We start from the raw sequence: 22961 nt of genomic DNA, 5'->3' as shown, positions 1-22961 counted from the left end.
CTGGAGACATCAACACTTTCCTTGGGGCCCAGGCACCTGTTTCCTGGCAGACCTGCCTAGGGTCTAAGCGCCACAGTTTGCCCACCTTCTCAGCTTTCAGCTGCTGTCCAAGCACACGGGAGACAAGCTTGGCTCCAAGCTGTTCTGTTTAAGGGATCGCTACACTTCCAGCTCACCCAGTCCCTGCCCAATGAAACTGGTGCTGTAAAAGCGTCCTTGAAGGCATACTGGGAAGAAACCAGTGTAGCTGATGTGTTAACATTGCTCCTAAGACTTTCCAGGAAGTAAGGCACCTGGGAAGGTGTCTCTTCCTCCCAGGCTCCTCCCACACCAACCTCCAGACAGCTCCAGCCTGGGGTTTTCTCCGCACATATCCTACCTGCTTCAGTGCGCCAGTGGGTTACTTCTCTATGTTCGGCTCTAGCTCCATCTCTAGGAGCCCCACAGCACCGGAGCACATAACATTAGTACTGTGACAAGGGTAGACAGGGTCAAGGGCATCAAAGGTGAAAAGATGCAAAGGTAGGAGACTATAAACTTCAAAAGCCTGTCCGCCTGTATGTCTGTATTTTCCCACCCACATGGATGTGGATGTATATGTGCATGCGGACCCCTCCCGCCACAGCGCTGAAGGTCAGCGATGGTCATCTGATACTCAGTTTTGGAATCGGCAGCTCTGCTGCCATCTGGTGGCAAAGGCTAACCAGCAGAGTTGTTTTGTTTTGTTTAAATTTATTAAAAAGAGAGAGAGCGAGAGCGAGAGAGCGAGAGAGCGAGAGAGCGAGAGAGCGAGAGAGCGAGAGAGCGAGAGAGCGAGAGAGCGAGAGCGAGAGAGAGAGAGAGAGAGAGAGAGAGAGAGAGAGAGAGAGCGCAGGCTTGAACTTGGTGTGGTCCCCCTCAGTTTCCCGAGTTCTGGGATTACAGGTGTGAGCCTCTCTGCCTAGTTCCAGTGAAGCTTTTGAGATTCTGGTAGGGATCTCCTTACATGCCCAGACTCAGACCTTATCTTAGGCACCTCTCAGTTGTGCCTATGTTTATTGCATCTCCTGCTATATCCTGTGGGTGATATCCTCTGTTTGCTGGGGGCAGGAGAGAGGTGGGGAGAGGAAGGGAAAGAAGGAGGGGCAGGGAGAGAGAAGGAGGGCAGGAAAGAGGGAAGGGGAAAGGAGAGGGGGGAAATGAATCTCAGCCCCACAGCTTCAATCCCAGGGAAGCCGAAACATGTTGGAACCAGGCACAGAGAGGTGCCTGGCTCCTGCACTAACCAGCTCCGCACCCCTCAGTCTGTGACACTTAGACGGAGAGGCCGATTTATCCAGTTTGCACAGGCATTATGAACGCCAGTGGATGGTGGTAAGGATGATAGATACTGGAGCCAGGGGAGTGTGTGTACAACGAAGCTGCATTTACAACCACAGGAAGTGGGACATGGACAGGGTCAGTACTGGAGAAGAAATTGGGAATGTAGTTTTGGTCTGAGCCAGAGGTCCTTTTTTAGGCTGTGTGCTCCCTGAGTTGTTAAGAGCACAGGCTAGGGCTGGAGAGATGGCTCAGAGGCTAAGAGCAATAGCTGAGTGCTGTTGTTCTTCCAGAGAACTGTAGCTCAGTTCCCAGCACCCACACCAGGTAGCTCCAGGAACACAGTGTCCTCTTCTAATTCTGAAGGACACACACACACACACACACACACACACACACACCAAAAAAAGCAACAGTACTTGAAGAGCCCCTAGAATTGAAATGGGGCAGTAAATGTTGTCTATCAGAGATGGTGTGAACATTAAAGGAAACACTGTCGTGAGGTATCCACTAGAGACGATCGCTCAGATATGGGTTTAAGCCAATAGAAAGTCTTTATTAACTGATTGGCCAAGGCTGAACGATGTCTTTGGTCTATGCTGTGGCCTGAAGCCGTGATGATATCTGTGGTCTCAGCTGCAATAGAGGGTCTTATCTGGGTCAATGGCCCTACTGCAAGTGAGATCCCTGTGTGTGAAACTGTGTGGAAGCCCACAATTCACACTTCTGTGGACAGTAAAAACCAATAAACTAGCTACTTTTGCAGTGACATCAATGACTGCGGATGCACTGTTGAGGAAGAGGGACATGGAAGAATTCTGTTAAAACCCCGATCGCCACTCCCCTCAAAAAAAAAAAAACAAAAAACAAAAACAAAACCCAACTAACCAACCAACCAACCAAAACCAAAACAAACAAAAAACCAAAAAACCAAAAACCCAAAAACAAAAAACAAAACCCAACCAGCTTAAACAAGAAGCCACTGAAGAGAGCTATTAAAAAACAGTGATAGGTAGCTGTCTCCTGAAGGCTCTGCCAGTGCCTGACAAATACAGAAGTGGATGCTCACAGCCATTCATTGGATGGAGCACAAGGTCCCCAATGAAGGAGCTAGAGAAAGAACCCAAGGAGCTGAAGGGGTTTGCAGCCCCATAGGAGGAATGAAATATGAACTAACCAGAGCTCCCAGGGACTAAACCACCAATCAAAGAAATCACATGGTGGGACTTAGGGCTCTAGCTGCATATGTAGCAGAGGATGGCCTAGTTGGTCATCAGTGGGAGGAGAGGCCCTTGGTTCTGTGAAGGTTCTGTGTCCCAGTATAGGGGAATTCCAGGGCCAGGATGCGGGAGTGGGTGGATTGGTGAGCAGAGGGAGGGCGGAGGGCATAGGGGGTTTTTGGAGGGGAAGCATGGAAAGGGGATAACATTTGAAATGTAAATAAAGAAAATATCTAATTAAAAAAGAAACAGTGATAGGATGCTGAAGTGTAGCTCTCCACAATAGATGGCTTCCAGCAGGGGTGCAGGAAGGGAAGGATTCAGAGTTTGACCACATTCCAGTGAGTAGATAGATAACACAAGTTGTACTATTTTTTTTTTTTTCTGGAGGAGGTCACAAGGGTGGGGTGGGGTGAACATGGAAGGACTTTATTGAATGTGATAGAGATGTATGATGTGAAATACCCAAAGAATTAATAAAAACATTATGTTGGAAAACAACAACAACAAACCAAACCAACCAACCAAATTCCCAGATAAAGCATTTTGACACAAAACATCTCCAAAGGTATCACTGAGTTAATTTTATATTGGCTGTCTACTGCTGGGCATGGGGCCTCCCCTGATAGAGCTGTCTCTTGTGAGACTAGGCCGGGGCCTAGCAAACACATAAGTGGATGCTCACAGTCAGCTATTGGATAGATCACAGGGCCCCCAATGGAGGAGCTAGAGAAAGTACCCAAGGAGCTAAAGGGATCTGCAACCCTGTAGGTGCAACAACATCATGAACTAACCAGTATTCCGGAGCTCTTGACTCTAGCTGCATATGTATCAAAAGATGGCCTAGTCGGCCATCACTGGAAAGAGAGGCCCATTGGACGTGCAAACTTTATATGCCCCAGTACAGGGGAACGCCAGGGCCAAAAAATGGGAATGGGTGGGTAGGGAAGTGTGTGTGTGGGGGAGGGTATGGGGGTCTTTTGGGATAGCATTAGAATTGTAATTGAGGAAAATACGTAATAAAAAAATATTAAAAAAAAGAGTGGTTTGTACACTCAATGAGACTCCATTGGAGAAAGCTGGTCTTTCCTTTTCAAGCAGTTGTCAATTGGAGATAGATTCTGAGTTAGGGATGGGGGCTCATGTCTATTTCTCCTCTCAGCAGTAGGACCACATTTGGTTTGTGCCTGTGCATCCGTGCATCCCGTGCATCCCGTGCATCCCGTGCATCCCGTGTGCATCCCGTGGATCCCATGCACATTGCCAGAGTCTTTGTGAGGTCACATGTGCACCAGTCTTGTTGTGTTTGTAAGACACTGTTTCTTTGGTGTCCCTCCCACTCTGACTCTTACACTGGCTCTTACCCATAGCCCCCTGAGCCCTGAGGAGAGGGATTAGATGAAGACATCCCACTTAGGACTGTTTCAAGGTCTCTTGCTTTCTGCACATTGTCCAGTTGTGGGTCTCTGGGTTAGTTCCCATGTACTGCAGGAGGAAACTTTTCTGATGATTGCTAAGCAGTACCTGATCTATGAGTGTATCTGAATGTTGTTAAAAGTCACTATATCGCCATGTCCCTTTAGCAGTACTAGTGTTCTGTTTTCCTCTAGGCCCATGGCCTTTCCCAGATTCCTGGCCACTCAAGTAGTGCCAGGCCTGGGGTCCATCTTATGGAGTGGATCTTAAACCCAATTAGACAGTAGTTGGCCACTCCTGTGACTTTTGGTGGCACACACCTTTGATCCCATCTTTCAGGAGACAGAGGCAGGGCGAGCTCTGAGTTTGAGCCTGATCCACATAATAAGACTGTAAGTTACATGTTAGCCAGGGTTACATAGTGAGATCATGTCAAAAAAGACATACATACATACATACATACATAAAGCATATCAAACCCAGAATAGCACCCAGCACCCAGTGCACAGCATGTTAATTATTTTTAAAATTGATTCCGTCATTATATAATGAACTGAATTAGATACAAGACCTAATCAGATTTTTTAGAATCACAGCTTAGTTGATTAATATGACATCATGTAAGGGGCAGTACCTGTCCAGGGTCACATGTGGAGATGGATAAGAGGTAGACTGGAGGGCCTCATCATTCCCAACTCCAGCTGGTGGGCGTGTATCTTGTAGGACCCAGCTGCTTTCCAGAGTCATACCTCCAACATCGTGGTCATTCTAGAGCTGGCTCTGCAAAACTGCTATCCATCACTGAGGCCAGCACAGGTGTATAGTGAACTCCATCAATAAATAACCAGGCCTTTGGATTATTCCAGCAGTGGGCTGGTAGTACCGGATGAGGATGGTGAGGCTGAGGCTGGCACCAGGGAAAAGAATCACAGAGTGCAGGGAGAGGGAAGGGAAGGGGTGGAAGGGCTAGAGAAGGTATGTCAGATCTCTTGGGCTAGACAACTAGAGCAAGAGGATGAGAAGGGACTGTCCTCAAATCCAAACCTAGTGTTAGGGATGGTGCTTTCTGACACAGCATCTGAGAGATACCCTGTATATGTAGGGCACCTTCAGGGACATGGCTAGATATTCACAATGATGGCTCACTTTTAGAGAAAGAAAAATGCCACAGGCAGCTAAGGACATTGAACCTTGGTGTTTTGACTTTAAATTCACTCTTTATTCTGTCCCAGAGATAGGTTCCCTTTACCTACAGGGTGACCCTTGAGCACTTCAAGACATGAGTAGCCCAGTATCTTTTCTGGACTTGGGTTTGGAGCCAATCTTTCCTGGCTACATCTCATCTGTCAATTTGACATTAGTGTGATGCTGGTCAAGTTATTGACTAAGGTACTCAGTACCAAAGTATGCAAACTAGAGCAAAATAAATATCCATTCTATGAGGTTGTGGCAATCAATAAAAAGAGTTATCCTGTTTTCAGAAAGCCTGCAGTTACTGAACTTTAACAATTGCCCCTCCAGTTTTTGCTTAGCTGTCTTGTCTGCAATGCCTATAGTGGCCACTAGATGGCAACACTGTGCTTCAGCTTTCTTCCTTGGCAGCGGCTTCTCTCCCACACAGCAATGAGACTTTCCCCACCTCCCCTCCTCTATCATGCTCTTTCTTGCCTCATTGCTGAGCTGACTATGCTTAGGATTTCTGGTTTTCCTTCTGTGGGCCTCACCACCTCCAGGATGGTTCTCTGACATCTCTTTGCATACTACATTCATCAGGTGGACCGAGCTCCGGCCTGTGAATTTCTGGAGGGCCGAGCATAGTGGAAATGCAGGCGAAGTGCTTGCATAGTGGAAGTGCTCCACATTTGTTGACCGAATACCTGTGTGCTTTGCCTGTGTGTCTAGCCTCAGCTAGACATGTACATTGGCTGTATGAGCTTGTACAAGTCTTTCTGCATTTCAGGTTTCTCTAAATGGACAGTAAAATGAGGATGCGTCTCACATTTGCTGTGACAGTCTAGTGTCAAGCTATAGTGTGAGAACTGCCATGCATGTGTAGATATAACACCTGCCTATCAATCCCTGGCCATGCCTATCCCAGCCTTGTTACATGGCTCATTGGTAGTGTGTTTTTACTTCTTCCTAAGGACCCTTTTAAAATGGAGGGTTAGGGGACCCTAGGCTTAGTCTGGAGCCCATCTGGGTCAGCTAAGCCTGGAGACTCCCCTGCCTAGAAAGCACACCCAAAGCTTGCCCTTCCCTGAAGGGCACCTGATCCTGTCCTCTTCAAGTTCCCAGCGCGTTGTCCAGGGGAGAGCTGAGGGCTGGTCTCTGGTTCCTCTCCATAGATATCTGTTTTGACACGGTCTCTGTCAGTATGATCCTCTCATAATTATACAGCAGTGCCCCAGAGAGCATTATGGGTGTTATCAGGACCAATTCTCAGGAATAGAGCTACCCCATCAAAGAATCTGAGCCCTTCTGAGGCTTTTCCAAAGTCTATGCTTTCTTGCTTTTTCTTAAGGGTTGAATCCGTTGACATTTAATTGGAAACAGTTTATGTATGGGATTTCAGTTTCCTTTGAGGGCAAATACTTACCAAAAGCTGTTTACAAAGGAGCTGTTTACCCTCTTTGCCAAGTACCTATTTTGGTAATACTCCCTGACCCAGCACTGCTTCACGTACCTTTAACAGCAAGGAGGGGACAGTTTACATAGTTCTTTTTTTTTTTTTTTTTTTTTGGTTTTTCGAGACAGGGTTTCTCTTTATAGCTCTGGCTGTCCTGGAGCTCACTTTGTAGACCAGGCTGGCCTCGAACTCAGAAATCCGCCTGCCTCTGCCTCCCGAGTGCTGGGATTAAAGGCGTGCGCCACCACGCCCGGCTACATAGTTCTTACAGAACTAATGGTGAACCAGAAATTTCTACTTTACTGGAGCTTAAAGAAAGTCTGGGGTCTGGGAAGAGTGCCCATTGATGGAATCACAGGGAAGTTCGAGGAAAGTCCTGGCTGGGACTTCTAGTACTGTGTTGAATAAAAGTGTTGAAATCACATGTCTTGTTCCTGATGTAAGGAGAGAGTCCTCAGTCTTTCAGGTTAGAGGTTGACATTTCCTGTGGAGTTTTAAAAGGCACAGGTTTTTATTTTAATGAGATATTTCCTTCTAATCCCAGTTTATAGAGCGTTGTTTTTAAACCAGAAAAAAATTGTTGCATTTTACTAAAAGCTTTTTCTGCATCAATTGGGATGGTCATATGATTTCACCTCTTTATTCTGTTAAAGTGAATTCCACTGACCAGTTGGTTTTTTGTTTGTTTGTCTGTTTGTTTTAATGTTGAAACATTTTAGCATTTTAGAAACAAACCCCACTTGTTTATTGTGACATGCAGTACCTTTCCTATTATAAATTATTAATTGCAAGTATTGGGTCTTCCAGAGTTAGTGTTGGCCTTATGGAAAGGTTTGTTCATTATTAGCATCTGTCTGTGCTCCTCAGGGGACTGTGCTCTCTCGCTCTTGCTCTCTCCCTCTCCCTCTCCCTCTCCCTCTCCCTCTCCCTCTCCCTCTCCCTCTCCCTCTCCCTCTCCCTCTCCCTCTCCCTCTCCCTCTCCCTCTCCCTCTCCCTCTCCCTCTCCCTCTCCCTCTCCCTCTCCCTCTCCCCCTCCCCTCCCCCTCCCCCTCCCCCTCCTCCCTCCCCCTCTCCCTCTCCCTCCTCCCTCCCCCTCTCCCTCTCCCTCCCCTCTTTCTCTCCCTCTCTCCCTCCTCCCCCCTTCCTCTCCCTCCCCCTCCCCTCTTTCTCCCCCTCCCCTCCCCCTCCTCCCTCCCTCTATGGCTCTTTCCTTCTGCACAGCTCTGGCTGGTCTGGAACTTGTGTAGACCAGGCTATCCTCAAACTCAAAGATCTGCTTGCTGCTGTATCTTGATGAATGGCGTGAGCTACCATGCCTGACTTGGGTATTCTTAAGGGTATTTGACAGTCTTTGGTTGGTGGCATTTTACACTGCCGGGTGGTAGTGTACAGGGTAAATATGGAATCAACTTGTGGCTACAGTTAATGATACTTAGGTTTGGTTAGTACTTAGGTTTGGTTAGATAGAAATCTGGATTCCACAAATGCATGTTACAAGTATGCAGCAAGACAAAGGATGCTCTCCAAGTGTCATAGCTTCACCTGGCTTGGCATCAGGTATTTGTCTCAAAGCACTGTTCCAGCACTTGGAGTTGGTGGACAGCATAGTAATTCATAGACAATGGGTGAGAAACACGGAAAGAAGGAAGGAAATAGAATTAATGTTCTTCTTCTTCTTCTTCTTCTTCTTCTTCTTCTTCTTCTTCTTCTTCTTCTTCCTCTTCTTCTTCTTCTTCATTTTAGATCTATTTATCATTATACATAAGTACATTGTAGCTGTCTTCACACACACCAGAAGAGGGTGTCAGATCCCATTACAAATGGTTGTGAGCCACTATGTGCTTGCTGGGATTTGAACTCAGGACCTTCAGAAGAGCAGTCAGTACTCTTACCCACTGAGCCATCTCGCCAGCCCTTATAGTCAATGTTCTTATGAGACAATTCATCTTTTTTATCCCAAGCTTTTGTCCCCGCTGGCAAGAACACACTCAGGACAACCGGAATCTTCTGCGGCAAAGCTTTATTGCTTACTTCTCAGGAAGACCCCGACCCCAGAAAATGGAGTCGCTTATATAGCCCTCAGCCATGGCGTTTCAGCACCTGATGTGGCATGTCAGCTCCTGATTTGTTGCTTGCCCATCACCCCACTATTACGCCCCGAGAATGGGCAGTGACTAGGAGTGAGTTCACTCTCGCACCTGCGTACAAGGCTTGTTTACTAGTTAGGCACAGCGGAGGCCAGCGCCATCTTATAATGGCGATTGCTCGCGGCATGCACGGCTCTCCACACTTTTTGTTTTTAGTGCTGAGGACTGAACTCAGGGCCTTGTGCTAGTTAGGCAACCGTTGTATCCCCTGACCCACTGGGCCAACCCTCTTAATAGAAAATATTTTAGAAAAGATTGGCAGAAACATTTTACTGCTCCACTTACAAGGGGGAATATACACACTATATTTTATAATAACATTATTATAGAATAATAATGGCAAAGGAGTCTGAAAACCAACCATATATTATATAGAAATTATAAGAAATTATATGTAATTGATTACATTTTAAAATTTCTACCAGGAGGTAAAAGTTATGTGTTTGTGTTCTGAGATTATTTTGAGACAGAAGTGCCTAAGGGTGAAATAACTTACCTCTATCCCCAAACAAATGGGTTCATTACTAATTTTGGCCATTTTTCACTAAACTTGAGAAAGACTTTCAGTGAGGTCTAGGCATGGGCTCTCAGATTGGCCAATGCCATTAAATCATAGAGAAAGTGTGTTTCTGTGCTTTTGTGTACAAGATTCCAAGAGCTAGAGTCATGATTTCTTTATTTTTATTAAAAGATGCATGATTTAAAGAAGATAAAGTGTAAAAGATGACATGATCTGCAGCTTTGTGGGGTGTGCTAATCCACATGGCAAAACCAAGACCAGTGCTTAAGAAACTGAGCATTAAAAAAAAAAAAAAAAGAAAAGAAAAGAAAGAAAGAAAGAAAGAAAGAAAGAAAGAAAGAAAGAAACTGAGCATCAGTGTTGGGTGGGGGTGGAGAGCAATGTGTCATGGAATTTTCTTCAGGCCTCTGTGGCTCCTTTAATATGTCTATGTTCGCTTATGCCAGTCCTGGTTTGGGAGTGGCTGTTTGGATATGGAAGTCACCCCATTCTTTTCTGGAGCTGATTTTAACACCAAAGTTTTGACAAATAGTTAGACATCTAAAAAGCTTTGAAGCAAAGCATAGAGCTCTTGATTATCTGGAGAGATGTAAAGGAAAGCATTGTTCATGTAGCTAATGGCCTATAACAGTAAGGTCTCAATAAGACAATTTATTGTCTTTCACACTGAAGTCTTGAGGAGGCAGATGGCCTAGAGCTAGAGGGGTGCTTTGCTCTATGCATTGTCTGTCTGTCTGTCTTGTTCTGTCATCTTTAACACACAACTTTCAGGTAGTAATATAAGTTAGTGGCTCTAGGTTCTGTTACCACATCTGTCTTCAATAAGGAAATAAACAGGACACGGAGGGCACACACCTTTCCTTTGGATGATGTTAGCCTGAAATAGACTACATTACTTCTGTTCATAGTTCAACATTTAAAAGCATGATGGGATTCACTGACAGATCAGGCTGGGGAGGTGACTCAGTTGGTAAAGTGCTTCCTGATGAGTTTGGATCTTTAGCATCCATGTGAAAAGCTGGGCACTGCGCCTTGTGCACTAGACAAACCCTGGGGCTTTCTGAGTAGCTTAGCTGAATGGGTAAGCTCCAGGCTCAATGAGAGATCCTGTCTCAAAAAAATAAGCTGGAGAGTGATTGAAAAAGATTCTCAGTGTTGGTCTTTGGCCTACACATATACAGGCACTTGCATGTGCACACACATGCAGAGAAGGAGGGGGGACACGGACACACAGAGACAGACAGACACAGAGGGACAGAGATAGAGACAGAGGGAGAAAGATAGAGACAGAAAAAAGACACACACACACACACACAGAAAGAGAGAGACAGAGACAGAGACAGAGACAGAGACAGAGACAGAGAATATACTCTGTAGTGGGCAGCTATGTGCCCAGCTAAGAATTCTATTTATGTAGGAGAAGACAAAGGATGTGGCAGGGATGCTGAGTCATGTCTGCTATAAACAGATTGTAGTGTGAGCATGGACTGTGATGGAGCCTTTAAAACAGAACCAGTATCTGGGGCAGTGCTGATCACATGCTATCACAGCTTGTAGAACTCCTTAATCAAGAACGACCCAATTTTCCACCAGGCTACAGGTTAGCTTGTAAATGAAGCCTCGGGGATCTTCACTGATGTAAGTTACGGACTAACTCAAGCACTCATGGCCATAGTTGTTGTAATTAGTGAAGCTCCTACTTAGCCTTACTTGGCTAAGTACCAATTACACAGTGAAGCAAGGGGATTGTTCCTCAGGTATGCATAGCTTCGGGCTTCTGCAGCTTTGCATATGGGCACAGAGGAGACGACAGGAAAGCAAGAGCATGTTACAGTTGTGTGAACCTCTCAGCTGCGTCTGTAGGGAGATTTGGTATTTGAGGCTACATTTCTTTATCTCTTCATATACTATTAGTAGGATATGGCTTTTATTAATTCTGAGATGGTAGATTTTCTGTTTGATGAAGGGAATTTTGGCTCCATACGTCATCCCTCCCTGCAATAGGTTGCCACGTTTATTAACATCTTTGACTGATTTCCCCATAGTCCCCATAATTAAAATTTTCAGAAAAGGGACTGATGGTCAGCTGGTGAGAGAAGGATGGCTCTCTAAAGTCTTCCTGTAATTGGACAGAATGACTGTGGTCAGTTTCTCGAATCTTAGATTCTGCCTCTTTATTCACACGTCCAGCCAATCCACAAGTTCTCTTTACTCTTTTAAATGCCATCAAAGTCACTTCCATGTTCATTTCTCCTACAGTCCACTGCCACCACCCTTTGCAAGCACCATCTACTTTTTACTTTTTTTTCTTTTAATTCAGGGGAGAACATGAACACAATTCTCAACTACAAGTCAAATCTCAGGGGTCAGCAATGGATGAGCCTTCTCCTAGGAAAACCACCTTCATGACCACGGTATCTTTTCCAACAGCTAAGCATGCAGCATCTATTCTTATCTGTGACCTAGCATTCTAATTGTGTACATACATTTCTTCTGGTTTCTCCTTCTGCCCCACTCTATCCTATCAATAATTTGTTCATTATCCATGCAACAGATGTAACCCCCCTCCTTTCTCTCCCCCCCCCCAGAGTCTCTTTCTTTTGACACACATCCACCCCCCCCCCTTTCTCTGTAGTCCAGGCTGGTCTTGAACTTATTATTCTTTTGCTTTAGCCTTTCAAGTGATGGGTTTATAAGTATGCATCACTACACCCAGAAAACCTTTTTAAAGTGCAGTTCACTCTAGTTCTATCTTTGGTTGAAAACCCTTCAAAGGGTTTCCTCTATATTTAAAAACCAATCTAATTTCTGGGGGGCTGGTGAGATGGCTCAGTGGGTAAGAGCACCCGACTGCTCTTCCAAAGGTCCAGAGTTCAAATCCCAGCAACCACATGGTGGCTCACAACCATCCGTAACGAGATCTGGCGCCCTCTTCTGGAGTATCTGAGGACAGCTACAGTGTACTTACATATAATAAATAAATAAATCTTAAAAAAAAACAAAAAAAAAAACAAAAAAAAAACAAAAACCAATCTAATTTCTGATTAGGTTCCAATGAGTGATGAATTTAGTTCCCATTTAGGCTTCATAAGAGTAGTTAGCAACAGAAATGTAAGTAGAATATTTTTGTAGTAGTGTAAGTTTAGACATTCTTTTTGTTTTGTTTTGTTTTTCGAGACAGGGTTTCTCTGTATAGCCCTGGCTGTCCTGGAACTCACTTTGTAGACCAGGCTGGCCTCAAACTCAGAAATCTGCCTGCCTCTGCCTCCTGAGTGCTGGGATTAAAGGCGTGTGCTACCATGCCCAGCAAATTTAGACATTCTTATTCAAGATTCAAAACCAAGAAACCATAAAGAAAAGTGTGTATACAAATCTGACATCATTAAAATCAAAGCATTTCATATGTAAAAGAACCATACCTACAAGCTAATAAGAGTAAAAGAATCTGAAATATTACAAAGAAAAGTTATAAGCAAGACTTATTAACCATAATATATGAAGAATCTATGGATAACTAAGAAAAAACATCATACAAAAATAAAGATAGTGTTGTCTCCATAAAGATAGGCACTAGGTAGGTAGCTCAATAGGTAAAATCTTGCTTTGCAAACCTGAGGACTTGGGTTTAGATCCCATGTGGAAACAGTGAGGCATGGGGGTGGGGAGTGGTACATGCTTGTAATCCCAGAGCTGGGGTGGTAAAGACAGGCAGATCATGGGGCTCAGTAGCCATCTAGCCAAACCTACTGGGTGAGCTTTGGGCTAGTAAGAGATCCTGTCTGAAAAAGCATGGCAGATGAAACCTGAAAAATGATACTTGAGGTTTGCCTCTGGCCTCTATATGCTTCTACATACACGTGAATATACACCTGGGTACACATGTAGACCTGAGTACACATGCATGCGCGTGCTCACACACACACACACACACACACACACACACACACACACACACACACACACACACACACAGAGAGAGAGTAAATAAATACAATTAAAAATTATAACTAATTTAATTATCCAATAATAGAAATATTTTGAAACAAATCATAGAACACTCATATATCTCAACCTTATAATAAGGTGGATTAGGGTAATTTTTTAATTATGTGAGAAAAAAAGAACAATACAAATATGATCACACATCTAAAAGCTCCCACACACATTATTTATGCAGGAAAGAGTCAGGAAGAATGCATATCAATTCTGTTTTTAGGGAAAGCAGTAGACTCTGTCAGGGCAGTAGCCCTGGTGAGGTGGGATTTTATGAATACCTCCTACTGCTGGAAATGTTTTTCATTTAGTACAAATCCTGTTACTTGTATAATTCCACAAACAATAAAAAACAAACAGAAAATCATCACTAGGTGTAGGCTTAGATTTTTCATAGCCTACTTTAATAAAGATTCTTGGGGCTGGTGAGATGGCTCAGTGGGTAAGAGCACCCGACTGCTCTTCCGAAGGTCCAGAGTTCAAATCCCAGCAACCACATGGTGGCTCACAACCATCCGTAACGAGATCTGGCGCCCTCTTCTGGAGTTTCTGAAGACAGCTACAGTGTACTTACATATAATAAATAAATAAATCTTAAAAAAAAAAGATTCTTAATGCTTCAACCTCCCTTATACCCCACAGACCAAAGGTGGGGAAGGAAGATGGTTAATAGGACAAGGAGGACATGGACCTAGTAGCAGTTTAGAAGTAGTTCTTTGAGGTGATTCCAATCTTAATTGTTAGCATACCAGTCCACTAGCAAAACACCAAACATGAATAAGCAGCAGCTTGATCCAGAAGAAACTGAATTGAGTCCCCTGAAGCAGCAAGAAGCAGCTGGAACACCACCTGAAGCTCTTGGCTGAGTTTCTCTCTACGGAGTCCTGACAAGTAAAGATCAGTGAGGAAAGCAAGGTGAACCAATGCCAGAGTTGCTCAATGTCTGTTGGGTTATACGTACACTCTTTCCAAACATCATGTATCCTCTTAAGCATCGCCTTCAGCAAAACACCCCATGCCTTTCACCAGGCAGCTTCCAGAAGAACACCACGTGTCTGTTCTCAGCCAAACAACCTCTCATAAGACAGCTTCCAGAAAAACATCCCATGGCATAACCAAGTCTCCAGTGAACTCAGAAATTCCCACTTCAGATAAAGTTGGTAATAACCATTAGAAAATAATTTGACAGTCTCTCCAAGTTATACTTATCCAGGGTCACATGTGTTACCTGAAAACATCTTTGGGTAATGTGCAGCTGTAGAAATGCTCCAACCCACAGTCCTCCAAGGCTTTTATCAGTCTTAGATTCTTTTCCACTTGCCTGGACCATGGGCTGTAAATTTAACTTAACAACAAACAGAAATTTCACCATTTCTTTTAGTATCTAACATTCAAGGAGTTTCTTCAGGTGCAAATAGATTCCATGCTTGGGTCTGAGGACAGTGTGGCTGGAGAAGGCAGGAGGCCTGGTGAGGTCTGGAGCTACTTGGAAGTGGAGCAGAATCAAGGCAATGGCCACCTTTAGCTCCAGCATGGCAAACTGCTGCCCGATGCAGTTCCTGTAGACACCAAGGGAGAGAGAGGGGTAAGTTTCTAGAATAATAAGTCTGGAGTCCACAGCTGCTTAGCAGTTTCCTCTGATTGAAACATTCTTTGCAGGAGGAAGGGAAAAGGACTTATGTCTGTGTCTAGACAAGCCATGACTTGGGAGTTTCATGAGGGCTCTTCCCAGAGTTACAGAAGCAGTAAAGAACTGCTGGGAAAGAGACTGACCAGCTGTGCTACCCAGAGTCCTCTCAGACATATCCAGATGCCTACAAGTTGTGCAGAGAGCTCCAGAGTGGTAACTTTGTGAACAGTCACTTGTGCTGGTTTGGGCTTTTGGGTGATGCAGCTTGTGGTGGTTTGAATGGAAATGCTCCCCAGTAGGATCTTATGTTTGAATATTTGGTCCACAGTTGATGGAACAGTATGAGAAGAATTAGGAAGTGTGTCTTGTTGAAGGATGTGTTGCTCTGGGATGTTCTAAAAGCCTAGCCATTCCCAGTTCTCTCTCTCTCTCTCTCTCTCTCTCTCTCTCTCTCTCTCTCTCTCTCTCTCTCTCTCTCTCTGCCTGGTGCTTGTAAATCAGATTTTAGCTCTCAGCTACTGCTCTAGCGTAACACCTGCATGCCTGCTGCCTTGCTTCCCTTTATGACAGTCATGATTTCACCCTCTGACTCTGTAAGCTCCCACTAAACTCCTTCTATAAGTTGTCTTGACCATGGTGTCTCACCAAAGTAGACTCTAATACAGTCTTTATTTTGGTCTGTTAGGGATAATCTTTCTGGAGTGAGTAGATGTGTTTGTGTTTCTTCTTCCTAGCAAAAAAGGGCTCTTATACCACACAACAGTAAAGCAGAGCTTTCATACCAAATATCATTGAAACGGTTGGGCTTTATGTTTATGTCATTCCCTGCAAGAATGCGGACTTGGAGGTTCTGATGCGATGTCCTCCCTGAAGTAGGTGGTAGCTGGAGTCACTCACAACATATCTCTCCTATAAGGGGAGGTGACATTGAGCCCGTGAGCAATATTTATACTGCAAGATTGCTTCCTGAGCCTTGACTCACATGGGCCATGAGAGAAAGAGGCATTGTTCTTTGTGAAGAGATAGGTTCTGGGGAGAAATTTATGGAGCTTTTTGTGCAAATTTTCAACAGCTTTAAGTTCATCTCACCTTGGACCACTGGAGAATGGTAGGAAGGCACAGGGGTGTCTCTGATCAGAATTCTCCTTAGTGAATCTCAAGGGGTCAAAGACCTGAAACGAGAAGACAACTTTGTCTTGCCAACAGCACATTTAAAGGTGCTACTTACTGATGGTCAACAAAAACACTGACCAGAGAAGCAGTTTAAAACATTCTGCTGGCCACATGCTAAGAAGACAACATTACATTTTGTTTTTGTTCTTTTGTTTTTTACCCCAGAGATGGTTTCTCTGTGTAGCCCTGGCTGTCCTGGAACTTGCTCTGTAGATCAGGCTGGCTTCAGACTTACAGAGATCCACCTGCCTCTGCCTCCCAAGTACTGGGATTAAAGGCACCACTACTACCTGGCCTTTTTGACAACATTAATTTTAATAATTGATTTTATTTAACAAAAGTTTATCATGCACTCAACACAAATAGGGAAATATCTCACTTTTGAGAAATGTACACATCTCTCTTTTTCAAAAATATTTCATCTTGAGAGAAGACACAGTTGCCTTCAAACTCTTCATTACAATTTCAACTAGCCAAATTGCTCAGTTGTCACATAAATAATGCCTCTATAGTCCTGGAGGGCTTCTCTGGCTCTTGCTCGACTTGTCTGCTAGCTGGTCCAAGAGTTTACACACTTAGAAGCCAAACCCAAATTAGACGTAATGGTCCAGCTTCCTATTCTACAGGGTAGATCTAAAGCCCCAGTGGTTTACATAGAAGAAAACACTAGTACTTGTGTTTTCAAGAATATTAAATCAAGTCAGGCTTGCTACAAATCTCCTTGCCTGTCCCTGTCCTCTTTTCTCTTTATCTGAGCCTGTTCTGGGCCCTGGGCAGCTGACTCTTACAGTTTCCAACTGGATTTTGATAATACAAGGCATTGGTGGGGATCTGAAGAGTGGCTGCAGAGAGTTGATGTTGAATGTTCATTGGCTCCTTCCTGCTGACCATCTTAGGTTGGCAATATCTCTACTACATTGGCTTATATGATGTTTCCTCCCAAGCTCCTAACTCTTTCCACCCCAGGTTCTGTAACCCTCCCTTCTGGGCCCATCAGGTCTAGATAAAGATAAATGATTCTGAAAGCTATTCATTCTCATTTGCTTTCCCTAAACTCTGCCCATATCTTCACAAATAGTTTCTTTATGGAGTGTTGGAGCTGAACAACTTCAATGTGCTATCAGTATCACCAGGATCTTGATTGCTTCATACAATAAAAGAGAGGCTGAGCTGCCCAATTTACTCTGCTGACCAGTCACAGTCCTGCAGATATCCTCCCCCCCCCCCCCACACCTGCAGGTGTTTGGAAGAGCTTGTCAGGTGAGGGAGTAAGACAGAGACAGTGACAGTTGGGAACAGATTGTGGGACTAAGGTCTTTTAGATCCCAATAAAGATAAAGGATATGAGGTGAGGATGGGATCGTTATCGGGTGAGTTTTACACATTTCTGACTTTTATGTTTGTTTGCCAAGTGTCGTTTACTTTCATGGTACAGCCATTTTCATGATTAACTGTGGGCACATGACTTACTTGGCATCGCTCTCTGAAACAAATCCATAGAAGACAGTCTTCTTACCTTTGGGTCGTTCCAGACAGCAGGGTTGTGGTGGAGACCCCAAATACTAAGAACCACAGTCATACCTGAGACAGAAGGGAAACAGAGCAAAGGCTGCTGTAGTGTGCTCTCTGTCACTACAGCACTTTTCTTCCAGGAGAAAAGAGCTGACTCCTGCTGAGCTATGTGCCAATACTCCATCAGGGAAGGACAAGGGGGAGATGAACTTGGGTTTAAACTTCAATTTTCAAAGCAGTCATTTATTTAATTCATTATTTTATCCTAAGAAGCTGTTGGTGTCCTACCAAAGCCCTAAACTGTGTTTAAGTTTTCTGCTTTGTTTGGAAATTACTTAAGTATTTGTTAACAGCTAAACAGCACTTCATAGAGACAGTTCTGTTATTCTACCAGTGGCTAATTTCTCTTGGTATTGTTCATTCATAAAAGGTGGAGAATTGGGGGCAAATATTGATATGGTTGGTGATTAAAAAAAAGACAAAGGAGAGGGAACTTGAACATCATTTTCTTATCCAAAATAATTATGGTTTTGTGAACAAGCTTACAGAGGTTGAAGGGTTGCCCTCAGTTCTCCTGCTGACGTGATGCTAAAGCACAGTGGAAGAATGCCTCATGAGATCCTACTGCCACCTATGTGCCCTACCCAGACATGTGCACTTCAAGTACAGGCTCTCTATGAGTTCTAGCTTTGCTTCATGTCTGTTAACCTTCTGTGAATATATGGGATCCCCAATGGGTTTTTGGAGACGTTAGAAATATTGTAGGAGTGCTTGTAAACTGTAGAGTACTAACCACATGTTTGTTAAGATCACATTCCAAGGGGGAAATGAGAAGTATTATTTCCTTCTAAGGCTGATATGGTGAGAGACTCCCCTTCTCACATTAACATAATGATACTCATGTCCTGTAGATCTCACACTCAGTCTCACAAATATTATCATAGAGACAATGTCCCATAATGGATGAAACCCTTGGCTGGGGTTCTTAAAGTAAGGCTGGAACCTAATAGCTCTCCAATTGGCTATGTGACTTAGGAAGGTCAGTGTAGCTCACATATGATTGAGGAATTATCCTCTGAGCTTTCAATAGCTGCTTAATTCCAACCCAGAGATTCCCCAATGCTCTAAATCCTATTATCATCATTGTGACCTTCATGATCTCATGCTTAGGATAAGAATGTGAAGACCTGTAGGCAGTGAGTGTCCATCTGGGAGGGTAAGGGGTTTGCTGAGCTCCCTGGAGATGGATGGGACAGGAGGAATCAAGCGGAGTGTCTCCTTGATGCACATTGTGGTGTATGACATTTCATCCAGCTGTTCCCTGTGAGGACAAAGGAGGGAGGAAGTGACTTAGACTTTAAATCCACTTTTCATTGGTTGTTCTCTATTTGAGTTATTTTCCTGGTAAGCATTACTGTTGGGATAAAGCGATTTTTGTCTAGGTTTGTATAGCACAATGTTAAAGTGTAATCTTTCCTGTTTCCATGTCAAATGAAGTCCTAAAGGTGATAGACACACAGATACCAGATGCCGAATGACAAGATTTCTGAAAAACAGTGTTACAACCCTTAGCTCTTTATGTAAAGCAAGAATGTATAAGGAACAGCTAAAGACTGAAGAAGAGGCTAAAGAAGTTTAAGAGAGAGAAAAATCATTTAAAGAGAATTGTTGAAATGTTGAAATACCTTGGAAAATGGAGTGGAGTGTTACTCATCTTAAAGGCATCTTACTTTGGATCACTTAGAGGATCTGACGTGTGCTCCCTGGAGTTTGGGGAGCACAGAACGAAGGACAAGTGGCTCAGGGCAGATAGACTGGCAGGGAGGAGTAGCAGAAGCAAGGTGGAGCTGCACAGGATGTCTGGTGAATCAGTGAACTGACCGGAGGAGGGAGAGCTGCAGACCAGATGGAGAAGCACTGTGTCCAGAGTTCCCCTGCCTCACGAGTCACTACTAGAAAAGTCCCCAATATGCTTGCAGATGTAACAGTTGAGAGAAAGGAGGAACACAAAGGTATTTGGCAAACCTTTGGCATGTACATGGTAATTCCAGTTGTTCTCCCTCTCATCCTGGATTCAATAATTTCTGACAGGGTCAGAACCTCAGGGTAGGGACAAGCTGGTTAGTCAATAAGAGAAGCCAACAACAAACCCTTCTCACTCTACTGGTTTCCAGGGCCAAGGTGGGAAGGAGGGAGAGGCTCCAAGTGGATGGACATGCGGATGATGACTTGAGATGCCCTGGGTTAGACAGGCTAGTAACTGGCACAAGAATGGCTTGTGATGTAAGTAGACAGGGCTCTATGAGACTCTGTAAGATTTTTGCCTTGGAGATGAAAAGAACGCTTCCCACAGAGTAAGTCTGAAGTGAGACCAGGAAAAGATGAAAGGGTTTGTTTGAATAACAGCAAGTCAAATGAGATCAAGAAATGACTGCATACATTTGGTCATTTTGCCTAATCTCATTTCTCATTCCTTTTCTGACAAATTAATGTAGGTGTTGGCCTTGTGAAAATGTAAAATTTAAGTTCTGTATTCTTTTCCCACCAAGGCCAGGAAATAAAAGGCAATTGTGTTTACTCTGCCACTTACATAATTGAGAAAAACAACTTTGTCCATATCAATGCAAAAGCAAGTAGAATTTTGGTTGTTGTTTTGAGACAGGTTCTCACTACGTAGTCCTCAATGGCCTGGAACTCTCTGAATAGAACAGTCTGGCCCAGAACTTACATACAACTTCCTGAGAAAAGAATTTTAGGGGGCTGGAGAGATGGCTCATTGTTTAAGAGCATTGACTGCTCTTCCGAAGGTCCTGAGTTCAAATCCCAGCAACCGCGTGGTTGCTCACAACCATCTGTAATGACATCTGATGTCCTCTCCTAGTGTGTCTGAAGACAGCTACGGTGTACTTACATATAAAAATAAGTAATAAATAAATCTTTAAAAAATTTTAACACTTTTTAAATTAGGTATTTTCTTCATTTACATTTCAAATGCTATCCCAAAAGTTCCCCAGACCCTCCCCCCCACTCCCCTACCCATCCACTCCCACTTCTTGGCCCTGGCGTTCCCCCATACTGAGACATATAAAGTTTGCAAGACCAAGGGGCCTCTCTTCTCAATGATGGCCGACTAGGCCATCTTCTGATACATATGCAGCTAGAGATACAAGCTCAGGGGGTACTGGTTAGTTCATATTGTTGTTCCAATATGAACATAACCAACATAGAAATATGTTGGTTATGTTCATATGTTAAACCAACATATAAGTGGCCTGACAAGGAGCCAAAGAAATTGCTTAAGGTTTTCTGAATGCCACATGTAAATTTCATTAATGAAAACAGTAGGTATAATATAGAGTTTTTGAACAAAATGTGTTCTGAGACTGGAGATGGTTTATCAGTTAAGAGGGCTTCCTGCTCTTGTCTGGAGATAGCTCATCAGTTAGGAGTGCTTGTTGCTCTTGTCTGGAGATGGCGCATCAGTTAAGAGCGCTTGCTGCTCTTGCAAAGGACTTGTGTTCATTTTCTAGCACTCATGCCAGATGGCTTACAACCACTCCAGATCCAGAGGATCTGACACCTTCTTCTAGACTCAATATCACCTGCACTCATGTGCATAACCCCCGCACACAGACACACATATTTACATAATTATAGAAAAATAAATATTTGGACATGTGGGTTTTTTTTTTTTTGTAGTATTTCCCCCTTTCTTTCCTTAAATGAGAGAATAGTTAACAGATCATCTGGGTGTTTCCCCCTCAACCTGGCTAGGATTCAGTGGCTGTTTTCAAATTTAGACCAATCAAGACTAAGCAAAGTCAACATTAAGTTCCTTCCCTTCCCTTCCCTTCCCTTCCCTTCCCTTCCCTTCCCTTCCCTTCCCTTCCCTTCCCTTCCCTTCCCTTCCCTTCCCTTCCCTTCCCTTCCCTTCCCTTCCCTTCCCTTCCCTTCCCTTCCCTTCCCTTCCCTTCCCTTCCCTTCCCTTCCCTTCCCTTCCCTTCCCTTCCCTTCCCTCCTTTCCCTTTCCCTTTCCCTTTTCTCTCCTCTTCTCTCCTCTCCTCTTCTCTTCTCTTCTCTTCTCTTCTCTTCTCTTCTCTTCTCTTCTCTTCTCTTCTCTTCTCTTCTCTTCTCTTCTCTTCTCTTCTCTTCTCTTCTCTTCTCTTCTCTTCTCTTCTCCTCTCCTCTCCTCTCCTCTCCTCTCCTCTCCTCTCCTCTCCTCTCCTCTCCTCTCCTCTCCTCTCCTCTCCTCTCCTCTCCTCTCCTCTCCTCTCTTCTCTTCTCTTTTCCTCTTTTGTTTTTTTGAGACAGAGTCTCACTATGTAGCTCTGTCTGTCCCGACACTCACCATGTATACCATAGTGATCTCATACTCACAAAGATCTGCCTACCCTGCTGGCGTTAAAGGCATGTAGTACTGTTCCCAGCCTTATTTGTTTCTTAAGTAATTACAACAGACTAGATCAAGCATTGGATTCATGCTGGAAACAGACATACCAGTCTTCTAAGTTTAGTGAATAAATAAAAACAGACTAGTCAGTGAGATGATGGGACAGAAGGCACCCCACTTGGACTGCTCTCTCCTCAGCAACAATAATTTCACAGACCAAAGTGCCTTTGTGAGAGACAATGCTTGATCTGGCCATCTACTGTTTTTGTTTGTTTGTTTGTTTGTTTGTTTGTTTGTTTGTTTTTGAGACAGGGTTTCTCTGTGTAGCCCTGGCTGTCCTGGAACTCACTTTGTAGACCAGGCTGGCCTTGAACTCAGAAATCCTCCTACCTCTGCCTCCTGAGTGCTGGGATTAAAGGCGTGAGCCACCACGCCTGGCGGCCATCTACTGTTAAGCTGTAGTAATACAAAACAAATAGAACAGGTGGAGAGACTGGAACTCTACATCTACAACCGCACCTGCACCTGCACCTACACATGCACTTACACCTACACTTACACCTACATCTGCACCTGCACCTGCACCCGCACCTACACCTGCACCTGCACCTACACCTGCACCTATACCTGCACCTAAACCTATACTTACATCTGCACCTACACCTGCACCTACACCTGCACCTACACTTATTCCTACACATATACTTGTGGACAATGACTCTTCAGCAAAGGTGCCAAGAACACACAATGGGGAAAATATAATATTCAGTTCAGTGACCGATATTGAGAAAGTTAGATATACACATCAAGAATAAAATGAGATTCTTATCCTATATACAAAACTCAACTCCAAATTGAATAAAGATTTAAAAATACTATCTGATTGTAAAACTACTAGAGTAACCAAAGACTGAGAGATGCTTGTTGACATGGGTCATTGTAAAGATATTTTGAGCTCTTCTCTAGAAAGCATAAGCTAGTGTATGCAATGGTGTCAGCGTTTGGAGGCTGATTATGGGATGGATCCCTGGATAT

General features: G+C 44.0%; 1 protein-coding gene across 2 annotated transcripts in view; it reads right to left on the bottom strand.

Annotated features, from left to right (window-relative positions):
* Positions 1-13291: 13291 nt before the first annotated feature.
* Cyp4x1 (cytochrome P450 family 4 subfamily X member 1) overlaps positions 13292-22961 on the bottom strand; it is a 28189-nt gene continuing 18519 nt past the window's right edge. For both annotated transcript variants that reach the window (XM_021160868.3, XM_085839077.1), the window contains exons 9-12: positions 18724-18857; positions 17541-17605; positions 15941-16023; positions 13292-14780 (exon numbers count right to left, since the gene is read on the bottom strand). In XM_021160868.3, coding sequence (XP_021016527.2) covers positions 14606-14780; positions 15941-16023; positions 17541-17605; positions 18724-18857 — 457 coding nt within the window. In that variant the 3' untranslated portion in view covers positions 13292-14605. The remainder of the gene's footprint in view (positions 14781-15940; positions 16024-17540; positions 17606-18723; positions 18858-22961) is intronic.

The sequence above is a fragment of the Mus caroli genome, unplaced genomic scaffold, assembly GCF_978045245.1.
Source record: "Mus caroli unplaced genomic scaffold, Mus_caroli_1 scaffold_6, whole genome shotgun sequence".
NCBI lineage: Eukaryota > Metazoa > Chordata > Mammalia > Rodentia > Muridae > Mus > Mus caroli.
The sequence above is the reverse complement of the archived record's forward strand: the minus strand, read 5'-3'. Positions and strand labels throughout refer to the sequence as shown.